Source organism: Oryx dammah, unplaced genomic scaffold (assembly GCF_014754425.2).
Source record: "Oryx dammah isolate SB20612 unplaced genomic scaffold, SCBI_Odam_1.1 HiC_scaffold_27, whole genome shotgun sequence".
NCBI classification, from domain to species: Eukaryota; Metazoa; Chordata; class Mammalia; order Artiodactyla; family Bovidae; genus Oryx; species Oryx dammah.
Window position 1 is genome coordinate 98,924,309 of NW_024070211.1, and position 22,195 is coordinate 98,946,503.

Genomic DNA, 22,195 nt, shown 5'->3' on the forward strand with positions numbered 1-22,195 from the left:
AGTATATGTATGCCCCTTACATCGTGAATCTCCCTCCCACCTCTTACTCCACTCACTCCTTTAGGTGTTACAGAGCATTGGATTTGAGCTCCCTGTGTTATACAGCAAATTTCCACTGGCAATCTAATTTGACATATCAGTTCAGTTCAGTTCAGTCACTCAGTCATGTCCGACTCTTTGTGATCCCATGCACTGCAGCATGCCAGGCCTCCCTGTCCATCACCAACTACCAGAGTTTACTCTAACTCATGTCCATTGAGTTGGTGATGCCATCCAACCAGCTCATCCTCTGTCGTCCCCTTTCCCTCCCACCTTCAACCTTTCTAGTGTCAGGATTTTTTCAAATGAGTCAGTTCTTCACATCAGGTGGCCAAAGTATTGGAGTTTCAGCTTCAGCATCAGTCCTTCCAATGAATATTCAGGACTGATCTCCTTTAGGATGGACTGGTTGGATCTCCTTGCAGTCCAAGGGACTACAGTTCAAAAGCATCAGTTCTCCAGCACTCAGCTTTCTTTATAGTCCAACTCTCCCATTCATACATGCCTACTGGAAAAACCATAGCTTTGACTAGATAGACCTTTGCTGGCAAAGTAATGTCTCTGCTTTTTAATATGCTGTCTAGGTTGGTCGTAACTTTTCTTCCAAGGAGCAAGCGCCTTTTAATTTCATGGCTGCAGTCACCACCTGTGGTGATTTTGGAGCCCCAAAATTTTGACATATAGTAACATGTATATATTTTTTAGCAATATATATGTTTTAATGCTACTCTCTCCATTTGTCCCCCACTCCTTCCCCCACCCCCCATGTCCTTCTCTATGAGTCTGTTCTCTATGATTCTTTACCAGCTGAGCTACCAAGGAAGCTCCACGTTTCTATTGCTGCCCTGCAGTAGGTTCATAATTACCATCTTTCTAGATTCCATATATATGCATTAATATATGGTATTTGTCTTGCTCTTTCTGACTTACTTCACCCTCTGTAATAAGCTCTAGGTTCATCCACCCGCTCATTAGAACTGAGTCAAATGGGTTCCTTTTCATGGTTAATATTCTATTGTGTATATGTATCACAACTTCCTTATCCCCTCATCTGTTAATGGACATCTAGATTGCTTTCATGTCCTAGCTATCTGTGATGAACACTTGGGTACATGTGTGTTTTTCAATTTTGGTTTCCTTGGATATATTTCCAGCAGTGCAACTCTTGGCTCATACGGTAGTTTTATTCCTAGTTTTTAAAGGAATCTCCAAACCTCCATACTGTTCTCCATAGTGGCTGTGTCAACTTGCATTCCCACCCTTTTTAAAAAAGTGTAGTTCCATTGCTAAACACAAAAAGTTAAAAACAACTGCTTTATATGACTTGTGTTCTAGATTTAGATGTCTATGTGATTAATCAATCCCCTCTCTTCAAAGGATTGTTAAATTTCAATGTGGTATGGATTACGCTTTATATATCTTTCAACCTCCTACAGTACCTAGAAATGCCTGGCATATACTAGGAATTTTTAAAAAACTGTGTTGAAAGAAGTTTTTTGCTTCCATGTGCCACCACAGGGCAATAGCTATATCCCAGAACCTATAAACACTGACAACACTTTTGGCCCCATCAGAATTTAAATATTTGGAACCATCCAGATACAAAGTTCTGAAAAGTTCAATTCAGATGGTTTATTGAGAAGATATATACATTCTATTACATGCTAGTTAATGAAACAGGAATGGAGCCAGCAAAAAATATAGTCCAAAGGTAGACTGTAGGATTGAGTGGTAATATGAAACTCAAGTAAGCAAACTTCATGGAGGAGGAGATGACTATAGGTTTCAAATATGAACAAGATTTTAAGATGAGTGATGATGGATAAGGGTTTTAGATTGAAGCAAGTTACCTCCAGGGATACTGTCAGGATGGATACTTGCTGCAAAAGTTAAAGAATAAACCACATGTTGGAAAACTTGACAATGGAAAGGAAGAGAAGTGAAGCAGCAGTTATAAAGGATAATATAGTGGAAGATCTTTGTTCACTAAATAAGAAAAAGAATAGTTTATGTTTGCTGTCAGAGAGTGGCAGGAAAAAATCTTGGAGAGAGAAGGAATATTTATCAGAGCAAGGGGCATTACAAATTCAAAAGGAATGGGAATCAAGGTTTTACAAGTTTTATCCATAATGGAAATTTGATTCTGGAAGCACAAAACATATTGAAGGAGTAACAGGGTTTTAAAAAAAATATGGTTCTTTATATTACTTTGTAACAGATTAATAGTTCCTACCTTCACCACTCTCCATGCCTTCTACAAAAATCCCCCCACACTGGGGAAGAATCCAGTACCGGCGTCTGTAACGATCCTGGCCAAACATCATCGAACGTAAAGAGTGAGAAGCGTCAAAGAGCTTCCTTCTGTACTGACTCTGTTGCTGTTAAAAAATGATGCATAAAATTAAGCTCTGAGTGTCAAGTGCTGTAAAAATTAATATGTAAGTGACTTTACACTCTTATGCCTTCAATAAAGGCAGATAAATTAAATAAAAGCAGATAAATTTCACTAGTGAGTAAAGAGAGCAAAAAGAGTTAAATATTACATTCCTGACTTCAATTTCAGTAACACTTATAACGACAGAAATCAATTTGAGGGTAAGAGGAATATTTTTGTTGTCATGGATTAAAAAAATAAGTTTTATTTTATCAAGTGTCATATAGTAAAGCATGTCTTACACTTGATAGTGAACAATGAAATGTGATCAATTATTTCACTGAACTTTGGCTTAATTTTACTTATTACAATATATAACAAATAATATTCATATACATAATTGACCAGACCTGTATTTGCCTATTTTTATATTCATACTATAAACCTAGGTAACATATGACTAAATTTGGGGATAAATTTGTAATATATATCACCATGGATATAATATACAGGTTTATCATAATATCAGTCTCATAATATTTTTAAAACCTCATTTTTTTTAACAGAAAGTTCATCTAAAACTTTACTGATGCTACTGAAATTCAATTTTTAGTGAGAAATTCATAAATATGTATAGTGTATAAATTTAATGCAAACAAAATCTACAAACATACTGATATAAAATAAAACCATAAGATGCAGAAACTATTACTATAAAGTTCGACTGAATTTTAGAAGTAATTAATTCCAAGATATAAAACCATGTAATTGTTGGTATTTTGTATTTAAAAGAAGAGCTAAAGAATATAGGCCCTGGTTAAGTTTAGTACCATGTCTTAAAAGACAGGTTTTTAACCTTGGCGTTAACTTTTTAAGGTATAACTGTAAGAATGCTTCTAAATCTCAGTTTAATTAGTTACAAAAAGCTTGTTTTTATTTAGCAGCCAGAAAACCTAATTCCATACAAGGTGGATTTTTGAAGTGCTGCCAAAAAAAAAAAAAAATCTGAAAAATGCTTACTTTACTCAGTTTTTCAATCTGTTTTTCTAGCTCTTCCACACTTGCTGCTTGGTCACCTTCATCCTATACGTAACAAAATACAGCATCATTTACATTTTTAAGATTTATTTAGTCAATCAGCAAATATTTAGTGAAAGCCTCCTATATGCAAAGTACAAGGACAGACTCAGTTCTTGCTCTTGATAAAGCATTAACCTGGTAGGGAGACACATAAAACATTATGCTAATAAATAAAAACTGCCAAACAGCAGAAAGCTCTATGAACCTCAAGAGAGGAAGAGATTAAGAATCATGGAGCTCAGGGAAGGGTGAGATTACTTCTAGTGGGAACCTATACCAAGGAAGGCTATATGGAAGAAGTTGTGTTTTAGCTTTGTTAGGCACTGATTTATCAGAGAAAAAAGGACATGGAGAGTTTGACATGAAGAGATAAGGAGGAAGATGAGGCAAAGATGACTTTGGAGCTACACTGTCTGGAGCTGTAAATGCTTGGCAATGGACAACAATATGATCCTTTGAGGGAGACTAAATATCAGAACTATGCTTTACAAAGATTAGTATGGTAATAGTTGTAAGATGGCCTGGATCAGGAGGACAACTACAACTGGCAATCTAGTTAGTAGATAGTTGCAGTAATTCAAGAGGAAAAGAGGATGTGGGTTTTACTAGGATAAAAGGAATAGGAAAGGAGAAAAGGAAATGGATGGAAGAGATATTATCTAGTTAGAACTGTTAAATTCTGGCAACTCATGCGTGTGAGGCAGAAAGGGGTGAAGGAGATGAAGGAAGGAGTAAACTATGATATAAGGTTTTAAATCTGGGAAACTGCAAAAATACTGGTACTATTAACTGAAAGAGTCATTTTACAGCAAAAAAGAGTAAGTTGTACTCTGAACACATTGAACTTTTAGAAGAATAATCTCTTCTATAAATGGTACTGATTTCATAAATAGAAATTTTGCAATTATATAAAATTTTTCATTCTAAAAAATGAATATGGGAAAGCACCACCCAAAGTATATGTTTTAGAGGGAAAGCATGAATTAACACAAGGTATATGTACTTCAAGTGAAAGTGAAGTTGCTTTGCTCAGTCATTTCCAACCCTTTGTGACCCCATGGACTATAGCCTACCAGGCTCCTCTGTCCATGGGATTTTCCAGGCAAGAATACTGGAGTGGGTTGCCATTTCCTTCTCCAGGAGATCTTCCCTACCCAGGGATTGAACCCGGGTCTCCCGTATTGTAGGCAGACACTTTACCGTCTGAGCCACCAGGAAGTCCTTATGTACATTGGACCTCAACTGCAGCATAGGCTACATATATAGGCAAATCATTTAACTCTCCCAAAACTTTTTTCTAATCTGTAAATTGGTAACATTATCTGTAACATGGGACTTTTGTGAGGACTAAGAACAGTTCTGGGGCTTCCCAGGCGGCTCATCGGTAAACAATCTGCCTGCCAAGCAGGAGACGCGGGTTTGATCCCTGGGTTGGGAAGACAGCCTGGAGAAGGAAACTGGCAACTCACTCCAGTATTCTTGCTGGGAAAAAATCTCATGGACAGAGGAGCCTGGCAGGCTACAGCCCAAGGGGTCATGAAAGAGTTGGACATGACTTAGCAACTAAACAACAACAACAACAAAGAACAGATCTGAAAGCAACTAGCAAATTTTCTGGTACCTAACATATAATAAGGTTATATTCTTTCTTTCTGAAAGATGTACTTTAATGAGAAACTGCAGGTAAATCTCAGGTTTAAAAAATATAAGCACTTGTTTTTGGTGTTCACTTTTAATAAGGCTTTTTTAAAAGTCATAATGCCACCAACCATTCTCACAAACAGATATTTCTAAACCAGTATAGTTATCTCCCCAATAAAAGGAAGGGAAAGGAAAACTTCAATAGTTTTACCATTAGCTATCTATGCTTTACCCAAATTTATAAGACCCAATTTCCAAAGGCATTTAGGCATATTATTTATGGTAATAATAACATCATTTCTATTTATAAGAGAATAGGTCTAATGATCCTTAAATCTTGACTCTTTAATTAAATAGATACTTAATAGTTGTATGACTATGTAGTGATCTTTTGGCCAGCAGGATAAATGTTTGACAATTTGCTTATATAGAAAACAATTCAATCAACAAATATTTGAAATAAGACATCAAAGTAACTATGTATTAGATTAACTAACTACCATTTCTAAGACTTTTCTTACCAAAAAAAGAAGTAAAATATCTACTAAAGTTTTATTTAAAGGAGTTTTGGTTAATAGTCCTCATAATTTTAAGAGATATGAAGAATCTGAAAAGCCAGAGAGAAAGGCAATAACAACAAAATTAAGAATACAGAATCTATGCCTGTCATGCTTACCCAAATCAAAAGAGAAGGCTGTTATATGTCCCTATATGTCAAAGTTTAATTGTCCATATAACCTCCTACACACCACCCTGTGAGGTTAAAGTTCACAAAGATATCAACAGAAACCTAAGGATTAGGGAGAGTTGATATGTTGAAGGAATAAAGAGTGAAGAAGGAGGGAATCACCCTTAAGACAAAGGACTGTGACTTAAAGGGCAGTATCTTCTAATTTAGTGGTCCCCAACCTTTTTGACACCAGGGACTGGCTACGTGGAAGACAATTTTCCACAGACTTGGAGGGGGGATGATTTTGGGATGATTCAAGCTTATTACATTTATTGTGTACTTTATTTCTATTATTATTAAATCAGCTCCACCTCAGATCATCAGACATTAGATCCCAGACCCCTGTTCTAATTGAAAGGGATCACATGGGTCTCACTGGAAAGGCTCCTGCAATTAGTCCTTTATGTAGTATAACAACTGACACCAAGAAGCCAAACCTATTTTTGGAGGAAAATCAATCAATCAGGTTCTTTAAAAAGTTAACCTTTAATTTTAGTAGGAAATTGGTAAGTGGCTACAAATTCTTCATTATAAAGAAAAACTCTCAAATCATGTAAAAGAAATGTTTCTTTGATCTCTTAGATACTAAAATATTCCTTATTTTCAAACACTTTTAAATTGTTTTCTCACATTAATAACAAGATACACATTTGCCAGGATTTTGATCAATCTAATTAACTCTATAATTCAATGTTCATAAAAATAAAATACTACTTTAAAATAACACATCCAGTTTTAAAATGTCAATAATGATTTTTAAATCATTAATACTGATTTTTAAGTTGTTTTATCTCCCTTAAAGAAAACAATTTAGTTTGTTAATTCTCCATGTGAAAAACGCCAAGTGAAACACAATTTCTGTAAATAAATTCTAGTTTAATGAGGTGACTACCCACGAGAATACACTGATATGCGAACACAAAGTTGTCACATTTATGAGAGCTAATACTTAAAAAAATTAGAGAAGTGCTGAAAAGGTATGCTAATTCTGTTTTTTTAAAAGGTGATTAATATTGATCAAAAAAGTTTAAATTCTGCTAAACAGCTCCACTTGCCAAAGGAAGCAGACTGGTTATAAATAGTATCTTTGGGTAATTACAGTTCTGATACCCAAATTATATACCCTTTTGTCACAGCATGAGAGTATTTGATCAAGTGATTTCAGAAGTACAACATTATGAAGTAATTCCGGCAAGGAATCTCACAGTAGTCTCCTTTTCAGCCTGCTACTCTTAAAATAAGTAAAGCTCACTCTAGCAAATAATTCTGGTTTAAAATATGTAATTTATAAAAACATTTTGCATTTATGCTATTTTTTACTTAAGAGAATTGTATAGCACATGATTTTATAAATTACACTGTTATCCAGATTAAGTAAAAATTTGATTTAGTAATATCATTGGTCTTGATCAGATATTATTTTCACATAATATATCAATAATCCATCTTTCTAAGCTTTATTTCTCCAGCAATATGGAGTTGATATAAGAAAGGAAAAGTTTTCTCTAGACTTCCTTCACTAAATAATCCTGGCATTGAAGGCAGAATGGTTGGCTGTATATTGTTTTATGAATGCCATTTCTTCAACCCTATCAATATTTCTAGCATGTTTTTTTTGCAAAAGGTAAACATCAACCTTTATCTCCTTTTTATACATGTCCATTTCCATGGCTTACGGTAGCTTTCCTTAAAAACACTCCTCCATTACCTTGCCCTCTTCCCTTTAGCCTACTCTTCAAAGCTAGCCCCTCTCCCCCATCTTTACCTTAACCGAATCTCTCCAATATCTCAGGGACCTTATACTATTAATTATTCTTTTATCTCTTTAATCTTCCACATTTATCTCTCATTTTACTGACTCTCCTGTCAACCAAAAATAGTCTCAAATCTTCTGCATCTGAAAAATCCCTGGTCTTTGTCTTCCTCTAGGAACTACCCTTTCTTTTGAGGTATAATGCTTGAGACAATCATGTTCACTTTCTCACTTTTCATTGTTTTCAAACAATTCTAGCCTTGCTTTGGCTCTCACCCCTCTAAAGAAATGGTGCTGGCATTGGTTACCAAACACTTCTGTGACGGCAAATAAAACAAACACATTCAGTCCTCCTCACATTACACTCCTGCTCCTTTAATATTTTTTTTTAAAAATAACTGGATTTATTTATTTATTTTTGGCTGTCCTGGGTCTTTGTTGCCGCATGGGCTCTTCTATAGTTGTGGCGAGCAGGGCTTATTCTCTAGTTGTAGTGTGCAGACTTCTCATTGTGGTGGCTTCTCTTGTTGCAGAGCATGAGCTCAAGAGCATATGGGCTCAGGAGTTGTGGCTCGTGGGCTCTAGAGCACAGGCTCAGTAGTTGTGGTGCACAGGCTTAGTTGTTCTGCAGCATGTGGAATCTTCCCAGATCAGGGATTGAACCCGTGTCTCCAGCACTGGCACACAGATTCTCTACCACTGAGCCATCAGGGAAGCCCTCCCTTAACACTGTTTATAACTCCCTCTTTTTAAAAATGTTTAATTTTCTTGATTCTTATTATTATTACATAGGTGGAAAAGAGTTAACATTGTAGGTTTTTGAAAGGTTGGCTTACAAAGCTGACCCTTGGCTAGCATCTGGGAACCTGAATTTTGGAGGGTTCCCCAACCCAGAGTGACAAGAATAGCTTGCTGGACCTAAACTGTGCTAACAATGTGGTTTATACCAAACACCTACTCTTTTTAGAGTAGGGGAGGCTGGAGTTTTGGCACCTTCTATGCAGAGGGTGCCTATGTGGCCATCCCTGTATAAAACTCTGGGCCCAGTCTGTACTGAACTTTCTTAGTACACAACATTTCAGTTGTGACACAATTTAAATGTCACAACACACTGCTAGGAGAATTGAGTCCATCCTTTGTGACTCTACTGGGAAAAGACTCTTGAAAGCTGGAACTGATTTCCTCTGGACATTGATCCATATGCCATTTCTCTTTAATGGTTTTGCTTTGGTTTTCCTTTTGCTGCAATAACTTGTAGCCATAGCATGACCAGAAGCTGAGTTGTGTGAGTCATCCTAGTGAGTCACTGACTTTGGAGGCGGTCTTGGTCTTGGCAACCCCTGACCCACTACAGAAATTTTCTACCTTTTGTTCATTCTTCAACAAGAAGTCCTGAAGGCTCTTCTTAAACACTGACATTCCCTGAGGTTCCAATCTCAGTTTACTAGTCCCACTAATAAACCAATTCTCCTGTGCAAACTAATCCAACTCATTATTTAAACTATTGTCTATGTACTAATATCCTCCAGGTCTACATTTTCAAGACTGAACTCTTCTCCAGGCTTTGGGTTTTTAAACCCAACTGACTGCTAAACTGCTCAGGCACGTCAAATTCAACGTGTTCAAAATAAAACCTAGTATCATTTCCTAACTTCAGATATTTGTTCTATATTCCCCTACTACTCTGCTCCTTCTTGATTCTTCTTTTTTTTTAATGGCCAGTGCAATCTTTTGTTTTGTTTTTCTTAAAGCATTACTTATTTATCTATTTTTGGCTGCACTGGGTCTTCATTGTTTTGTGTGGGCTTCCTCTAGTTGCGGGGAGCGGGGGTTACTTTTCATTGTGGTGCACAGGCTTCTCATTGTAGTGGTTCCTCTTGTTGCACAGCACAAGGTCTAGGCACACGGGCTGCAGTGATTGCAGCACATGGGCTCTGTAGTTGTGGCACATGCTCTGCAACATGTGGAATCTCCCTGGACCAGGGACGGAACTCATGTCCCCTGCATTTGCACGTGGATTCTCATCCATTGTGCCACCAGGGAAGTCCCCCCTGAATTCTTTAGATCAGGTAGTGGCAAAAAAGCAGGTAGTCCCCTACCAGAAAACTGGAATCAATCCTATCTCTCCCTCCATCAACCTACACAATCCATCTTCAAAGACTGTTCATTTTTCCTCCTCAATATATACTGAGTCTTTTCCTTCCATTGGTCTATTTCAGACCCATCACAATTCACCTAAACCAGAGCAGTCTCTCCTGACTGATCTTCCCACTTCTGATCTCACTCTAGCCAAATCTATTTCTATTTTGTACAGAGTTGACATAGTGAGGCACTGAAAAATCAAGTCTGACCAGGTCCTTTCATCACTTATAACCCTTCAATAGCTTCCTATTACCATAAAACTATAAAATCCTAGTTCACAGTTGTTGTATATGAGGCTATCTAGTATTACTGAAGCACTTATAGGGCCTGTAAAGCACATTATGGTTTCAAGGCTTCTGAGTCCTTACTCATGCTATTCTCTCTGCTTGGAAGATTTTTCCATGGATTCCTGGATTCTCTCTAGGTTAACATTTAGCCCAGCTTGTAGCCTCAGCTAATGAGTTCAGAAAGCCTTTGTGATAATTTATTCCTCAGAAAGATTCAATGTCCTTCTTTTGTATCCGCCTGCTGCTGCTGCTAAGTCGCTTCAGTCGTGTCCGACTCTGTGTGACCCCAGAGATGGCAGCCCACCAGGCTCCCCCGTCCCTGGGATTCTCCAGGCAAGAACACTGGAGGGGTTGCCATTTCCTTCTCCAATGCATGAAAGCGAAAAGTGAAAGGGAAGTCACTCAGTCGTGTCCGACTTTTAGCGACCCCATAGACTGCAGCCCACCAGGCTCCTCCGTCCGTGGGATTTTCCAGGCCAGAGTAATGGAGTGGGGTGCCATTGCCTTCTCCCGCCTAACACATTGTAAATACTGCTAGCAAAGCAGTTAACGTTTAACACATTATTTTTTCTTATTGTAAGTCTTTCTCTGTGAAACTGTAAATTGAAAGGAGAGTTTCAGTGCTTTGTTCATCTTTGACTATGGTCTACACAGAGAAAAGAATCTTAAAAAATAAGTAGAGTCGATGCAGAAAACAAATGTATGGTTACTAGGGGATAAGGGGAAGGAGGAGAGAGAAAGTGGGAGACTGGGATTGACATATACACACTATAATGTGTAAAACAGATGACTAATAAGAACCTGCTGAATAGCATAGGGAACTCTACTCAATACTCTGTAATGGCCTATATAGAAAAAGAATCTTGAAGATGTGTGAATATATGTATATGTATAACTGATTCAACTATACTGCAATAAAAGTAAAAGTTAAAAAAAGTGTCTAGAGCCATGTACTCAATAAGCTAGGATCTGAGAAATATATCAGTTTCACTACACCTGACAACATTTTGAAGGCATTAAGTATTGTACAAAATAAACATATAAGATAGCACATTAATAGAATTTTAAAAATACCTAAAATTAAGATTATGAATAGTTCTTTGGAGAACTCTCAAGTTATTATACAAACAGAAAAATTTAACTTCTTTTATTCAACATAAGTACCTTCTATGCGCAGAGGTTCTATTTAATATTTACCTAAGCATCACAAAAAACCTTGAGATGAATATTATATTTAATTTTCAGATGAATAAACTGTTGAGTGACACAATGGAATTCAAACCCAAATCCATTTGACTTCAAATTCTGTATTATTTTCAATATTTCATACAGTATTAGTCAAGTCTCAATTTGATTACCTCATCTTCACAGATCTCAGTCTTCTTTCCTTTCTTGTCTTCTTTATCTTCTTCATCTTCATCATCTTCATCAGCTTGGTCATCACTATCATCGTCATCATCATCATCATAGTCACTGTCTCCTCCCTTCCTTCTCCTTTTGCGTCCTGGGGTGGGTGTGCCCAATGGATGCTGCTCTTCTCCAAGATCAATGCCACCTGAAGTGTCTCTTTTGCCTGTTTTCTTAGCATGAATGATTCTGAGCCTTTAAATATGAAAAAAAATGATGATATGGAAGAAAAGGCTTCCCTCTGTACTTTTTAAATATCATACTATGAGTTTTAAGCATGTGGTATTTGTCTCAAAGTAACCAATATATCAATGACAATAAAAATTAGAATATGTTCACAGAAATTATAAAATATGTTAACTTTTAAGAATTATACTGTCTATCTCTTTGGAATTAGAATACATTTTTTTAAAAACACAGAAAACTGAGATTAACTCAGGAACAGCCAAGTGATAGTTCTTGATCCTATACTATCCGACTGAGTAAATTTCAATTCAAGTCACTGCAAAGAAACCATCCTCTTAACATAGAAGTTGAATAATTTCAGCATTATATTTCCTGGCAGGAAGCTAAATGAGTTTTAATGCTGAATATATTTGGATATGTTAGACTCTGTAAAAGCAAACTGTAATTAGAAAGCAATTAAGGAAAAATGTGGTAGAATCCAAACAGATTCTATTTATGACAAAAGTAACCTGATAGAAACAACAATCTTTGAATATATGATTGCTTGACTTCTTTGAAAGAAAGATAAATTGACTTTCTTTTAACTTTGAAGCATGTGAGTTCAATGAATCTCATTATAGCTTTGGTCCACTGAAAACTCTGCCTCTGAGTTTAATTTTATATTTCAGCTTAATTAAACTTTGCCTTTTCTAATTTTTAGACAAAATAAAGTTTAAATTCCATCTTTTCACTTAGTATGCTTTATTCAGAAATTTGTGAAGAAGGAAAACAGTATATTAGTTTTAATAAAATAGGACTTACTTGCGGAGTTTACCTTCTACCACCCATTTATCTCTCCTTAAGTTTGACATATAATCAATGTTCTTGTCGATTTCACTGCCAATGCAAAAGTTTATTAGAAGACATAAATTAATACATAATGCAATACATTAATTTGGTAAATAAAATGATGCAGATTTTTGGTAAGTACAAATGATGATTGCCAATGAATAGCAAAAACAAATGAAAAATTATACTAATACATAGCTAAGAGATATACAGAAAACTTAAAATGTCCAGCAATGGTAGAAACACATGGCTCTGAAATATTTGGATTGATTCTTTCCCTAGAAAGGTAAAGGAATAAAAGTAACATAATTAAAATCTGTAAAATAATGAATAGCAAGAACAAGATGAATGAGGAATTTGTTCAGCAAATCTTCCAATATTATAGTGGAGAACTTACTTTGACTCTTAAATGAGATTAAGTACTTTTTTTAAAAAGTGCAAACTAACATGCAATAAATAAATAATATTAAGATTGTATCAGCACGTGATAAAAAGTAGATGGATAATTCTACAAATGGCTTCTAGGAAAAAATGAGGTAGTCATCTGCTACCAAAGATAAAAGAAAAATTCTGAGTTCTTACAACAGTCCTGGATTCTAGAGTCATAGCAACAAAAAACTGTTCACATTTCAGTATACAAATAAATAACAGAATTACCAAATAAACAAGAAGTGTTACAAGGACTATACACAGTATGATTCAAAATTTCTTTTTAACAGGCTGAAAAGAAATACATTAAAATACCATTTGTCATCTCTGAATGGTGAGATTAGTGTAATTTTAATTTTTTTCTTTCTGGTAGTCTGTTACTTTCAAATTTTCTATAAGCAATTTGTATTACTTTGTGACTAGATAAATTTAAAACAGAAAATAATCACCAGAAAAGTCCAGACATGTGCTTACCTCACCACACTCTTGCTGCATGCCAGTTCATTGATCAGGAAAGCCAGAACTGAGGCTTTCTGTGCTGGAGTGTGAGCCTGAAAAGCTTTAGTCTTCAGGCTTTCAGTAAGTTCAGTCTGTCCACAGTGTGCTTCCATAAAAATCTGCAAAATCTCTGAAACATTGTCTCGATTCACACCAACATTCAGCAAATGTTCTCCAAGAGCTGTTTTGGCCTATAAAAGTTTGGCATTTTTATCAGTATAAGGACTGATACTGACTCATAAAATATAAACAGTAAGACTTTTAAATATTGGTATTACATGATTTAGATATTACTGACAAAGGCTTTATTCACATTTTTGATGAAATGGAGATTAAAAACAGTCAGCGGATGATCGGACAAGCTTTCAAGTACTTGTAATTTTTCCATTCCTTCTTCAAACCTGGCTAAAAGTTAGGTGTGGAGAAGAGTATGTAAATTTGTGGTTATAAAATCATACCTTCTTTGACTACAGAAACTATCTGAAGGTTTTACAGGATATATCTATCAGTAGTGGTGGGGGAGGGGTTGAAGAGTATTATTATTGTGTTTTCTGGTTCTACAATGTCATGGATTTTATTGCCTGGTATGCTGAATGAATAGGGAGATGGAGGAAAAAGTAACAGGTATATCTGGAAACTTCTCTCTCTACAATATTATCTAGAGTAAAACTGACTGAAATGTGTATCTTAATTGGAATTAAGATAAATTTGAACTTATTGAGTATCCACTTAGCAACATAGAGTCTTAACATGCTGTTCTACAGGGCCCTTGATTAGCCTCAGTTATTCACAGTTTCAAAGAGAACACAGTATACTTTCAGAGGACACAAGTAAGTTCTAACTTCTTTACAAATTTAGAATTTTCTGTTTTGCTAAATATTACTTGGGAATTTCTCAAATAAGTTTGGTTTTTGCCAAAAGCTAAAGGAAAATAAAAGTAATTTGAGAATGATTTACATTCCTTAGGCTTTATGAACCAGGTTTTTCTAAGTTTGTACCAACTGTAACTGAAGCAAATCTACCTTTAACTTTGTGAGAAGCTATGTAGAAAAAACTGAGTAAGTCTACACAATCTTCTGCTAACATGCTAAAGCCAGCTATTAATGCACTGATAGTACAAATTAAAAAGATGTATTTAGTTTTTTTTTACCTTGTATCCTGTAATTAGACCTGGATCACATACAGCAGCTGAGAGGAGCCTCACAAGCAAGTCTTGTACTTCACCCATGCTGTCCCCTATATTTAGCAATCCCTCTTGAAGAACACTCAGGTTTGGAACATCAATATTCACATCAAAGCCCAAAACTTTACCAAAGTTTCGTAAGAACTGCACCACCATGAGACAGTCTGAAAATGTACTTCCAGAGAGAACAAGTCCTGGAATACGAGGCAACTCTGGCAAAGGCTGAAAATAAAAGAAAAGAAAGAAAAAATAATTTTAAAAGCCATGATTTTATACCTTCTGAAGTAAGGTAAGTTGTTATTTTTCTCTTGCCTTGTACCAATGGTTTTTCCCTCTAGATTGTAAATTCCACGAGGGCATTTCTATAACTCCCTGGTGAAAGCGAAAGTCACTTAGTTGTGTCCGACTCTTTGCGACCTTGTGGACTATGCAGTCCATGGAATTCTCCAGGTCAGAATGCTGGAGTGGGTAGCCTTTCCCTTCTCCAGGGGATCTTCCCAACTCAGGGACTGATCCAGGTCTCTCGCACTGCAGGTAGATTCTTTACGTAATCATAAAATCCTGAACACGAGTAACCATTAATAAATTTTGGTTGAAATCAACATGACCTTAGATTCTACAAAAGACAACACTCATTTTAACTTACATATTGACAAAACACAGGTTACATAACTGGAGGAAAAATTAGATAACATAAGAAATAAGTATCTCATGATTACTTTACCATGAGCAAATTTAGCAGGGCACACGCAACACTTTCTTCTAATGGTGTAGACTGACGTATAATTCACACTTTTGGGGAACTCAGAAACTAACTGTGTACACATCTGTGCCTTGTATGGTTGGAGAGAGAGATACCATCTTTGGCTAATGAATGTAGATAAATTACTAGGTCCATGTGACAAGAACCTACGACCCTGTCAAGAAGCCAGTCACAGTGCAACTGTCAGTCTTGAGGTTTCCTGTATATAGTGAAACACTGATTCACTATCAAAATGAGAGAGCTGTTTCTTCTTCTATTTCTCAAATATGTTCACATATTAACATTTTAATGACTAAATTATATTTTCAGCTTTCATGGACATTTTAAAAATTAAATAAGTAATCTAAAAACATTTTCATCCATGAATATGATTCAATAAATATACTTTCAGTTATGATTGGGAAAAATGTGGCTTATAAACATTTCTATTTATCTGAATTGGACCCTGAACACAAAAAGGTGTCCTCTACTCTGCACTTGGTGTAATAATGAACTAAAGACTTCTTCCACTAATAGTGTGTGGAAACACAAACTATGGATAACTGCTGTCATAATACAAATCTTTTGTTACATATGAAAACCATTTAATTCTGTCTTTTTTCCTGAATCATATCAGACATACATAGTTCCACATGATTCTAAAAATTTAAAAGCAAAACCAACAAAAGTAAGTCTTAAAGTGCAAAGTGAATTGAAAGTGCAAGTCGCTCAGTCATGTCTGACTCTTTGCGACCCCATGGGACTATACAGTCCATCGAATTCTCCAGGCCAGGATGCTGGAGTGGGTAGCCTTTCCCTTCTCCAGGGGATCTTCACAACCCAGGGATCGAACCCAGGTCTCCTGCAATGCAGGCGGATTCTTTACCTGCTGAGCCACAAGGAAAGCTCAAGAATACTGGAATGGGTAGACTATCCTTTCTTCAGCGGATCTTCCTGACCCAGGAATCAAACTGGGATGTCCTGCATTGCAGGCGGATTCTTTACTAACTGAGCTATCAGGGAAGCTCGTCTTAAAATGGACTTACAAATATTTTATATGGTGCATATGGACTTAAATGAAAATAAAAGGTTATTTATGATAATTTAGGACAACTGAAGCGACTTAGCAGCAGCAGCAGGATTTAAAAAGATCATTAAGGATTAGCAAGAAAATAGTTTGTTAGGATTCAAAAAAATTGCTCAGTATGAGCTTATTAAAACATGTTAACTAATCACTATACCTATTCTGTGCTTAGGAAATTTTAAACATCCAGTTGACTAAAACTAGATTATATACAGGCTTCTCTGGTGACTCAGACTGTAAAGAATCTGCCTGCAATGCAGGAGACCCAGATTCAATCCCTGGGTCAGGAAGATCCCCTTAAGAAGGGCATGGCAACTCACTCCAGTATTCTTGCCTGGAGAATCCCATGGACAGAGGAGCCTGGCGGGCTATAGTGTCTAGGGTTGCAAAGAGTCTGAAGCGACTTACCAGCATGTGCATAATTTCATCTTTATTTAATAGCATTTACACTAGGTAAGAAAATAGAATATTAATAAATTTAATTTTCCATTCGGGTACTAGAAGTTTGGGCTTCCCTGTTGCCTCAGCAGTAAATAATCTGCCTGCCAATGCAGAAAACATGGGTTTGATACCTGGGTCAGAAAGATCCTCTGCAGAAGGAAATGGCAACCCATTCTAGTATTCTTGCCTAGGAAATACCATGGACAGAGGGACCTGGCTGGCTACAGTCCATGGGGTCACAAAAGAGTTGGACATAGCAACTAAACAGCACCACTAGAAGTTTGCTTTAAGCACTTTGTAAAAGAGCTTGCAAAAATCAGAGATAATCATTATCTGTATGGCATATGGCATATGAGTAAATATAGATGCTACTGACCAAATATAACTATTTTATCATTGAGACACTATTTAGACATGATATGCATTGACACAATTTTCCAGGAATACTATCTTAACTATAGCCAAACATAATTGACTTCTACTCATTAGTATGTGAAATCATTCCAGCTGTTACTATGCTTCTGCTCTTTCCAAGTTGCTACTTTTATGTATTTTAGCAATATTACAAATCTGTGAAGCATGATGGAAGAGAAAATACACCTGACGTACTTTGACAGGACACACTTCTTGGCTTTCAGGGTCATAAAGAGTATGGGCTCTGGAGTTTAACAAAATGAAGCCTGAATCCAAGTTGCTACTTATAAGTTGTATAATCTCAGGTAAGTTCCTTAACCTCTCTGTGTTTCAAGTTTTCGCATCTGTAAATGGGCAAAAATACCAGTTCCACAGGATTGCAGTGAGGACCAAATGAGAAAATTCATTTCAAGCACTTAGCACTGTGCCTGGCATGAACTAAACATACTCAATAGTTAGCTACCACCACTAAAGCACTGAAAGAGGTTTTATTGCAAATCCTAATTTATTTAAATATCTATGGAAGCCGGAGGGAAGAGTTAGATCTTTCTGTTCCTAAATGCCTTAAAAAGACCAAATGAAACACAAAAATCCTATTTCTATAATTCATTTTTATAGATTTCTGCAGTATATTACTTATATTAAAAAGGTTTGTGGTGCTCCACTTATATATTAAGAACTGCCATTATCAGCACAGAGCTCTAGAGAGGTTTACCTGTAGCCATCCAGGAGAGACAGATGACCTAGACTTGGAAATTCACTGCTCTAGCACCCCAGTACTAGAGTACTCTTGCCTGGAAAATCCCATGGATGGAGGAGCCTGGTGGGCTGCAGTCCATGGGGTCGCTAAAAGTCGGACACAACTGAGCACTTCCCTTTCACTCTTCACTTCCATGCATTGGAGAAGGAACTGGCAACCCACTCCAGTGTTCTTGCCTGGAGAATCCCAGGGACGGGGGAGCCTGGTGGGCTGCCATCTATGGCGTCGCACAGAGTCGGACACGACTGAAGCGACTTAGCAGCAGCAGCAGCAGCTAAAAACACAATGCTTTCATAATGGCAGCTCTGGCAAAGGAATCAGATGAAAACACAGAAAAATTCAAATTTATTAATGAAATGGTTTACATGATAAATTACCTTTTGGTCTGCTAAGCACATGTCTTCATTAGGCTTCTTTAGTTCCTTTGCCATTTCTAATTCTAATCTTCGTTGCTCTAGTTTACGTTCTTTATTTAATCTTTTCTCATCACGTTTTTCTTGCTTCAATCGTTCTTTTTCCTTAAAAAGAAAACCATGTCCACATATTCTCTTTAATCACTGTGTATGTTTAAAAAACCTCCAGTTAAAATTTAAAAGGTAATCAAAGTGTTATTTCCATGAACAAAATTTCTCGTGAAATGATTAGTAATAGACTTGAAATTACAAAGAAACATTGACATTTTGCTTTTCCATATTTTCACCATTTTGAAAATAACCTTATGACTATATGTATATATATATGTATATATATACATACTAATACAAAATATCAGTATTAGTTTCAACCCTGATTATTTCATTATTCAAAATTTATTCAATCTTTTTCAGATTATAAGAATAAAATATTAATACAAGCAGGTATATAAAATGAACATGGGCAAGTAAATATTTATTTTAAAAAGTTAACTAGTATTAGCGAAAATTTTTGTGTAGCTCCAGGAAATAAGATTTACAGCATTAAAATAGAAACACGTTTGAATTTGCATAAAAAAGTAAATCAAATGTGCATTAGCTAGTCCGAACATGTGCATCTATGATGAAATAAAAATATTATTTACCACTCTAAACAACACTTAAAAGAATATCAAATAGGTTCTGAATGCAATTCCAAAAGCATTAAAAAAATTTGGGGTAATGGCAACAATATGGAAATAATCTTGTTTCCCTTCTTGTAGAGGATGATATTCTTTTGAAAGAAGTGATTTTCCATAATACTGGTGTCATTATTTTATTGTCATATCTCAAATACAATTCTCTTTTTAAATTGAAGTATAACTGACTTACAATACAATGTTAATTTTAGGTGTACAATATAGTGACCTAATATTTTTACACATTAGGAAATAATCACCATAAACAAATCTGGTTACTGTGTCTCCAAAGTTATTACATTATTGACTGTTCCTTATGCTGTACATTATATCCCCATGACTTAACTTATTTTATAACTGGACTTATTTGAACTATTTCCCACAAGCTCCCTTCCCCTCTTTGAAATGCTAGCCTGTTTTCTGTATCTATGAGTTTGTTTCTGTTTTATGTTTGCTTGTTTTGCTTTTTAGGTTCTACATACAAGTGAAATCATATGGTGTTTGTCTTTGCAGACTTATTTCACTTAACACAATACACTCTAGGTCCACCCACACTGTACAAATGGTAATACTTCATTCCTTTTATGGCTGAATAATATTCCATTCACATATATACCACATATTTTTCATCCATTCATTTACTGATGAACACTTGTGCTGCTGCCATGTCTTGGCTATCATAAATAATTCTGCAGTGAACACGGGGGTGCATGTATCTTTCTGAATTCGTGTTTTCATTTTCTTTGGACAAATACCCAGAAGTGGATTTGCTGAATTATATGGTAGTTTTATTTTTAATTTTTTGAGAAACCTCCATATTGTTATCTACAGTGGCTGCATGAGTTTATATTCCTACCAAAAGTGTACAAGGATTTCCTTTTCCCCACATCCCTGCCAAGAGCCATTACTTATCTTTTTGATAAATTGCATTTTGACAGGTGTAAGGCTGTATCTTATTGTCCTCGGCCCAATCAATATTCTTACTTATTAGAGGAGAATAATAATAATGACAATTCTAACTTGTTATACATCTTTCAGTTTTATTTTTACCAAAATAAAGTTTACTTACTTTTGAATCTGGACTCTTTTCCAAACTTATCTCCCACTTTTATATTCTATGTAAATTTAGTCAAACTACTTGTTATTCCTGATAAACATATATTGTTTCCTCACCTCCTTAAATTTGTGACTCCAACCAGAGAGGTCATTGATTTCATCTTGCATGTCAAATTCTAACTAAGAAAACACCACCTTCTTCCTATTACCAGTTTCTCATACCTAATTATAGCTCTTACCTATAATTTTAACCTAGCATTATTGCTTCCTGTAGTATGCTAGCATTTTTGCCCATAACTTAACCATCTCCATTTCAATTACCACTGGTAAGACGGCACCCTGACTGCTGTAGCAGGGCATGCCAAGGGGGAAACAGAGGAATGGAGAAGTATACTCCCAGCCAAGAGTTGAGAGAGCATGACTGGACTGTAGGTTGCATGGTGAATAGTTGCTGGGAACTGTGACACATGGAGGTATAAGATATACTGAGATTACTGCTCATTTTTCTACTACTTCTAACTTTCTAGATTACTGATTCATGCAGACATTTGGGAAAGAAATGATAAAAAAAAGCTTTAAAATATACACAATTAATGTGTAACAATCCCACAACACAATACAGATTTTCAAATCAAATTATCCTCAGTAGAGTAGAACAATTTTGTTTTCCAGAATTAGATTTCCAATTTTTAAATGCATGAGATGTTGCTCTAAGTACTTTTTTGAAGAAGAGACGACAACTTTGTGGTCACTTACCAGAAGAATGAATTATAATCACTAATAGGGAAAATATATTAAATGTCTCATAAATTTCAAAGTAGCTGGTGTAAATTTTTCTATTATGTAGGACTAACCCAGAATTGTTAATGATGTTTTAATAGTAATCATAAATAATTGAAACTTCTCTACCATTCACTAAGAACTGTTGAAAACAGTTGTAATTTCTTTTCAAAAATAAAGGAACTGTGTGACACTAATGCTCTTTTCACTACACCAACTTCACAGCAGTGGTCACCTGAGGGTATGAACACCCTTCAGCGATATGTAGACAATGAGTTAGAATAAAGGTATTCCTGAATATCATTTTTACCTAGTGATATGCAGTATTTTTCAAAACTTAAAAAAGCAATGCATAAAAATGGAGATTTGCAAGAAATCTTAGAAATTTACAGGACCTTTATTACTTAAAGACAAGCATCCACTCCCTCAACGGAATACTTTAAGGAAACATGGAATCTCTAAATTGAATTAATTTGTTTACCAATTTATTTAGTGACTTTTATTAGACTGTATAGGACTGATACAAATCCTGCAGTTCCACTACAAAATGACTCTCAAGGAACCAGAGCTTCTAGGATCCCCTCAACGATCTACTAATATTTAAAATAAAGACAGTCACAGTCCAGCCTCACAGAAGTTCTGGTCTCACATCTCATGATTTTCAGTGTATTTCCCACACTCTAGGCTCACTGTGTGATACACCTGTGTTGAAGAGATGTGTAACCAGTTTGAGGCTTTGCTTGGATGACAATGATATGATCACGAGGAGGAGGAATAAGAAGGTGAAGAAGGAAGAGGAGAGGTGAAGGAGAAAGGGAAGAAGAGGAAGAGAAGCAACAAAGTCAAGAGAGGTATATGGTGGTGGTGGTTTAGTCACTAAGTCGTGTCCAGCTGTTGTGACCCCATGGACTGTAGCCTGCCAGGCTCCTCTGTCCATGGGACTCTACAGGCAAGAGTACTGGAGTGGGTTGCCATTTTCTTCTCCAGAGAGAGGTATATACACAAAGTTAAAATCCACTAACCCTCTCGTCTCACCTTCCTCCCCTTAGAACCCAGAGGTCTGTTTTACTTAATACACTGTACCTATGTACCTATCAGCTCCTCTGTCTGTGATGCATAGCCCTTCTTCCTTTACACACAACTAAAGCCCGTTGTTTTTTATTTTTCCCACAACTAGTTTAGGAGTTTTAATATTTCCCTTTTTTTGAGCTTCCACATAACTTACTATAGCATTCACTGCACTGAGTGACA

At 35.9% G+C, this 22,195-nt stretch overlaps 1 protein-coding gene across 21 annotated transcripts in view; it reads right to left on the reverse strand.

Annotated features, from left to right (window-relative positions):
* BAZ2B (bromodomain adjacent to zinc finger domain 2B) overlaps positions 1–22,195 on the reverse strand; it is a 323,345-nt gene that overhangs the window by 30,743 nt on the left and 270,407 nt on the right. For all 21 annotated transcript variants that reach the window (XR_005719073.1, XM_040229153.1, XM_040229156.1 and 18 more), the window contains 7 exons: positions 18,396–18,536; positions 14,545–14,799; positions 13,371–13,585; positions 12,441–12,515; positions 11,405–11,648; positions 3,434–3,496; positions 2,273–2,417 (listed from right to left, as the gene is read on the reverse strand). Coding sequence is in view for 20 of the 21 variants with exons in the window: in XM_040229153.1 (XP_040085087.1) it covers positions 2,273–2,417; positions 3,434–3,496; positions 11,405–11,648; positions 12,441–12,515; positions 13,371–13,585; positions 14,545–14,799; positions 18,396–18,536 (1,138 nt within the window). In the remaining variant the exon portion in view is untranslated. The remainder of the gene's footprint in view (positions 1–2,272; positions 2,418–3,433; positions 3,497–11,404; positions 11,649–12,440; positions 12,516–13,370; positions 13,586–14,544; positions 14,800–18,395; positions 18,537–22,195) is intronic.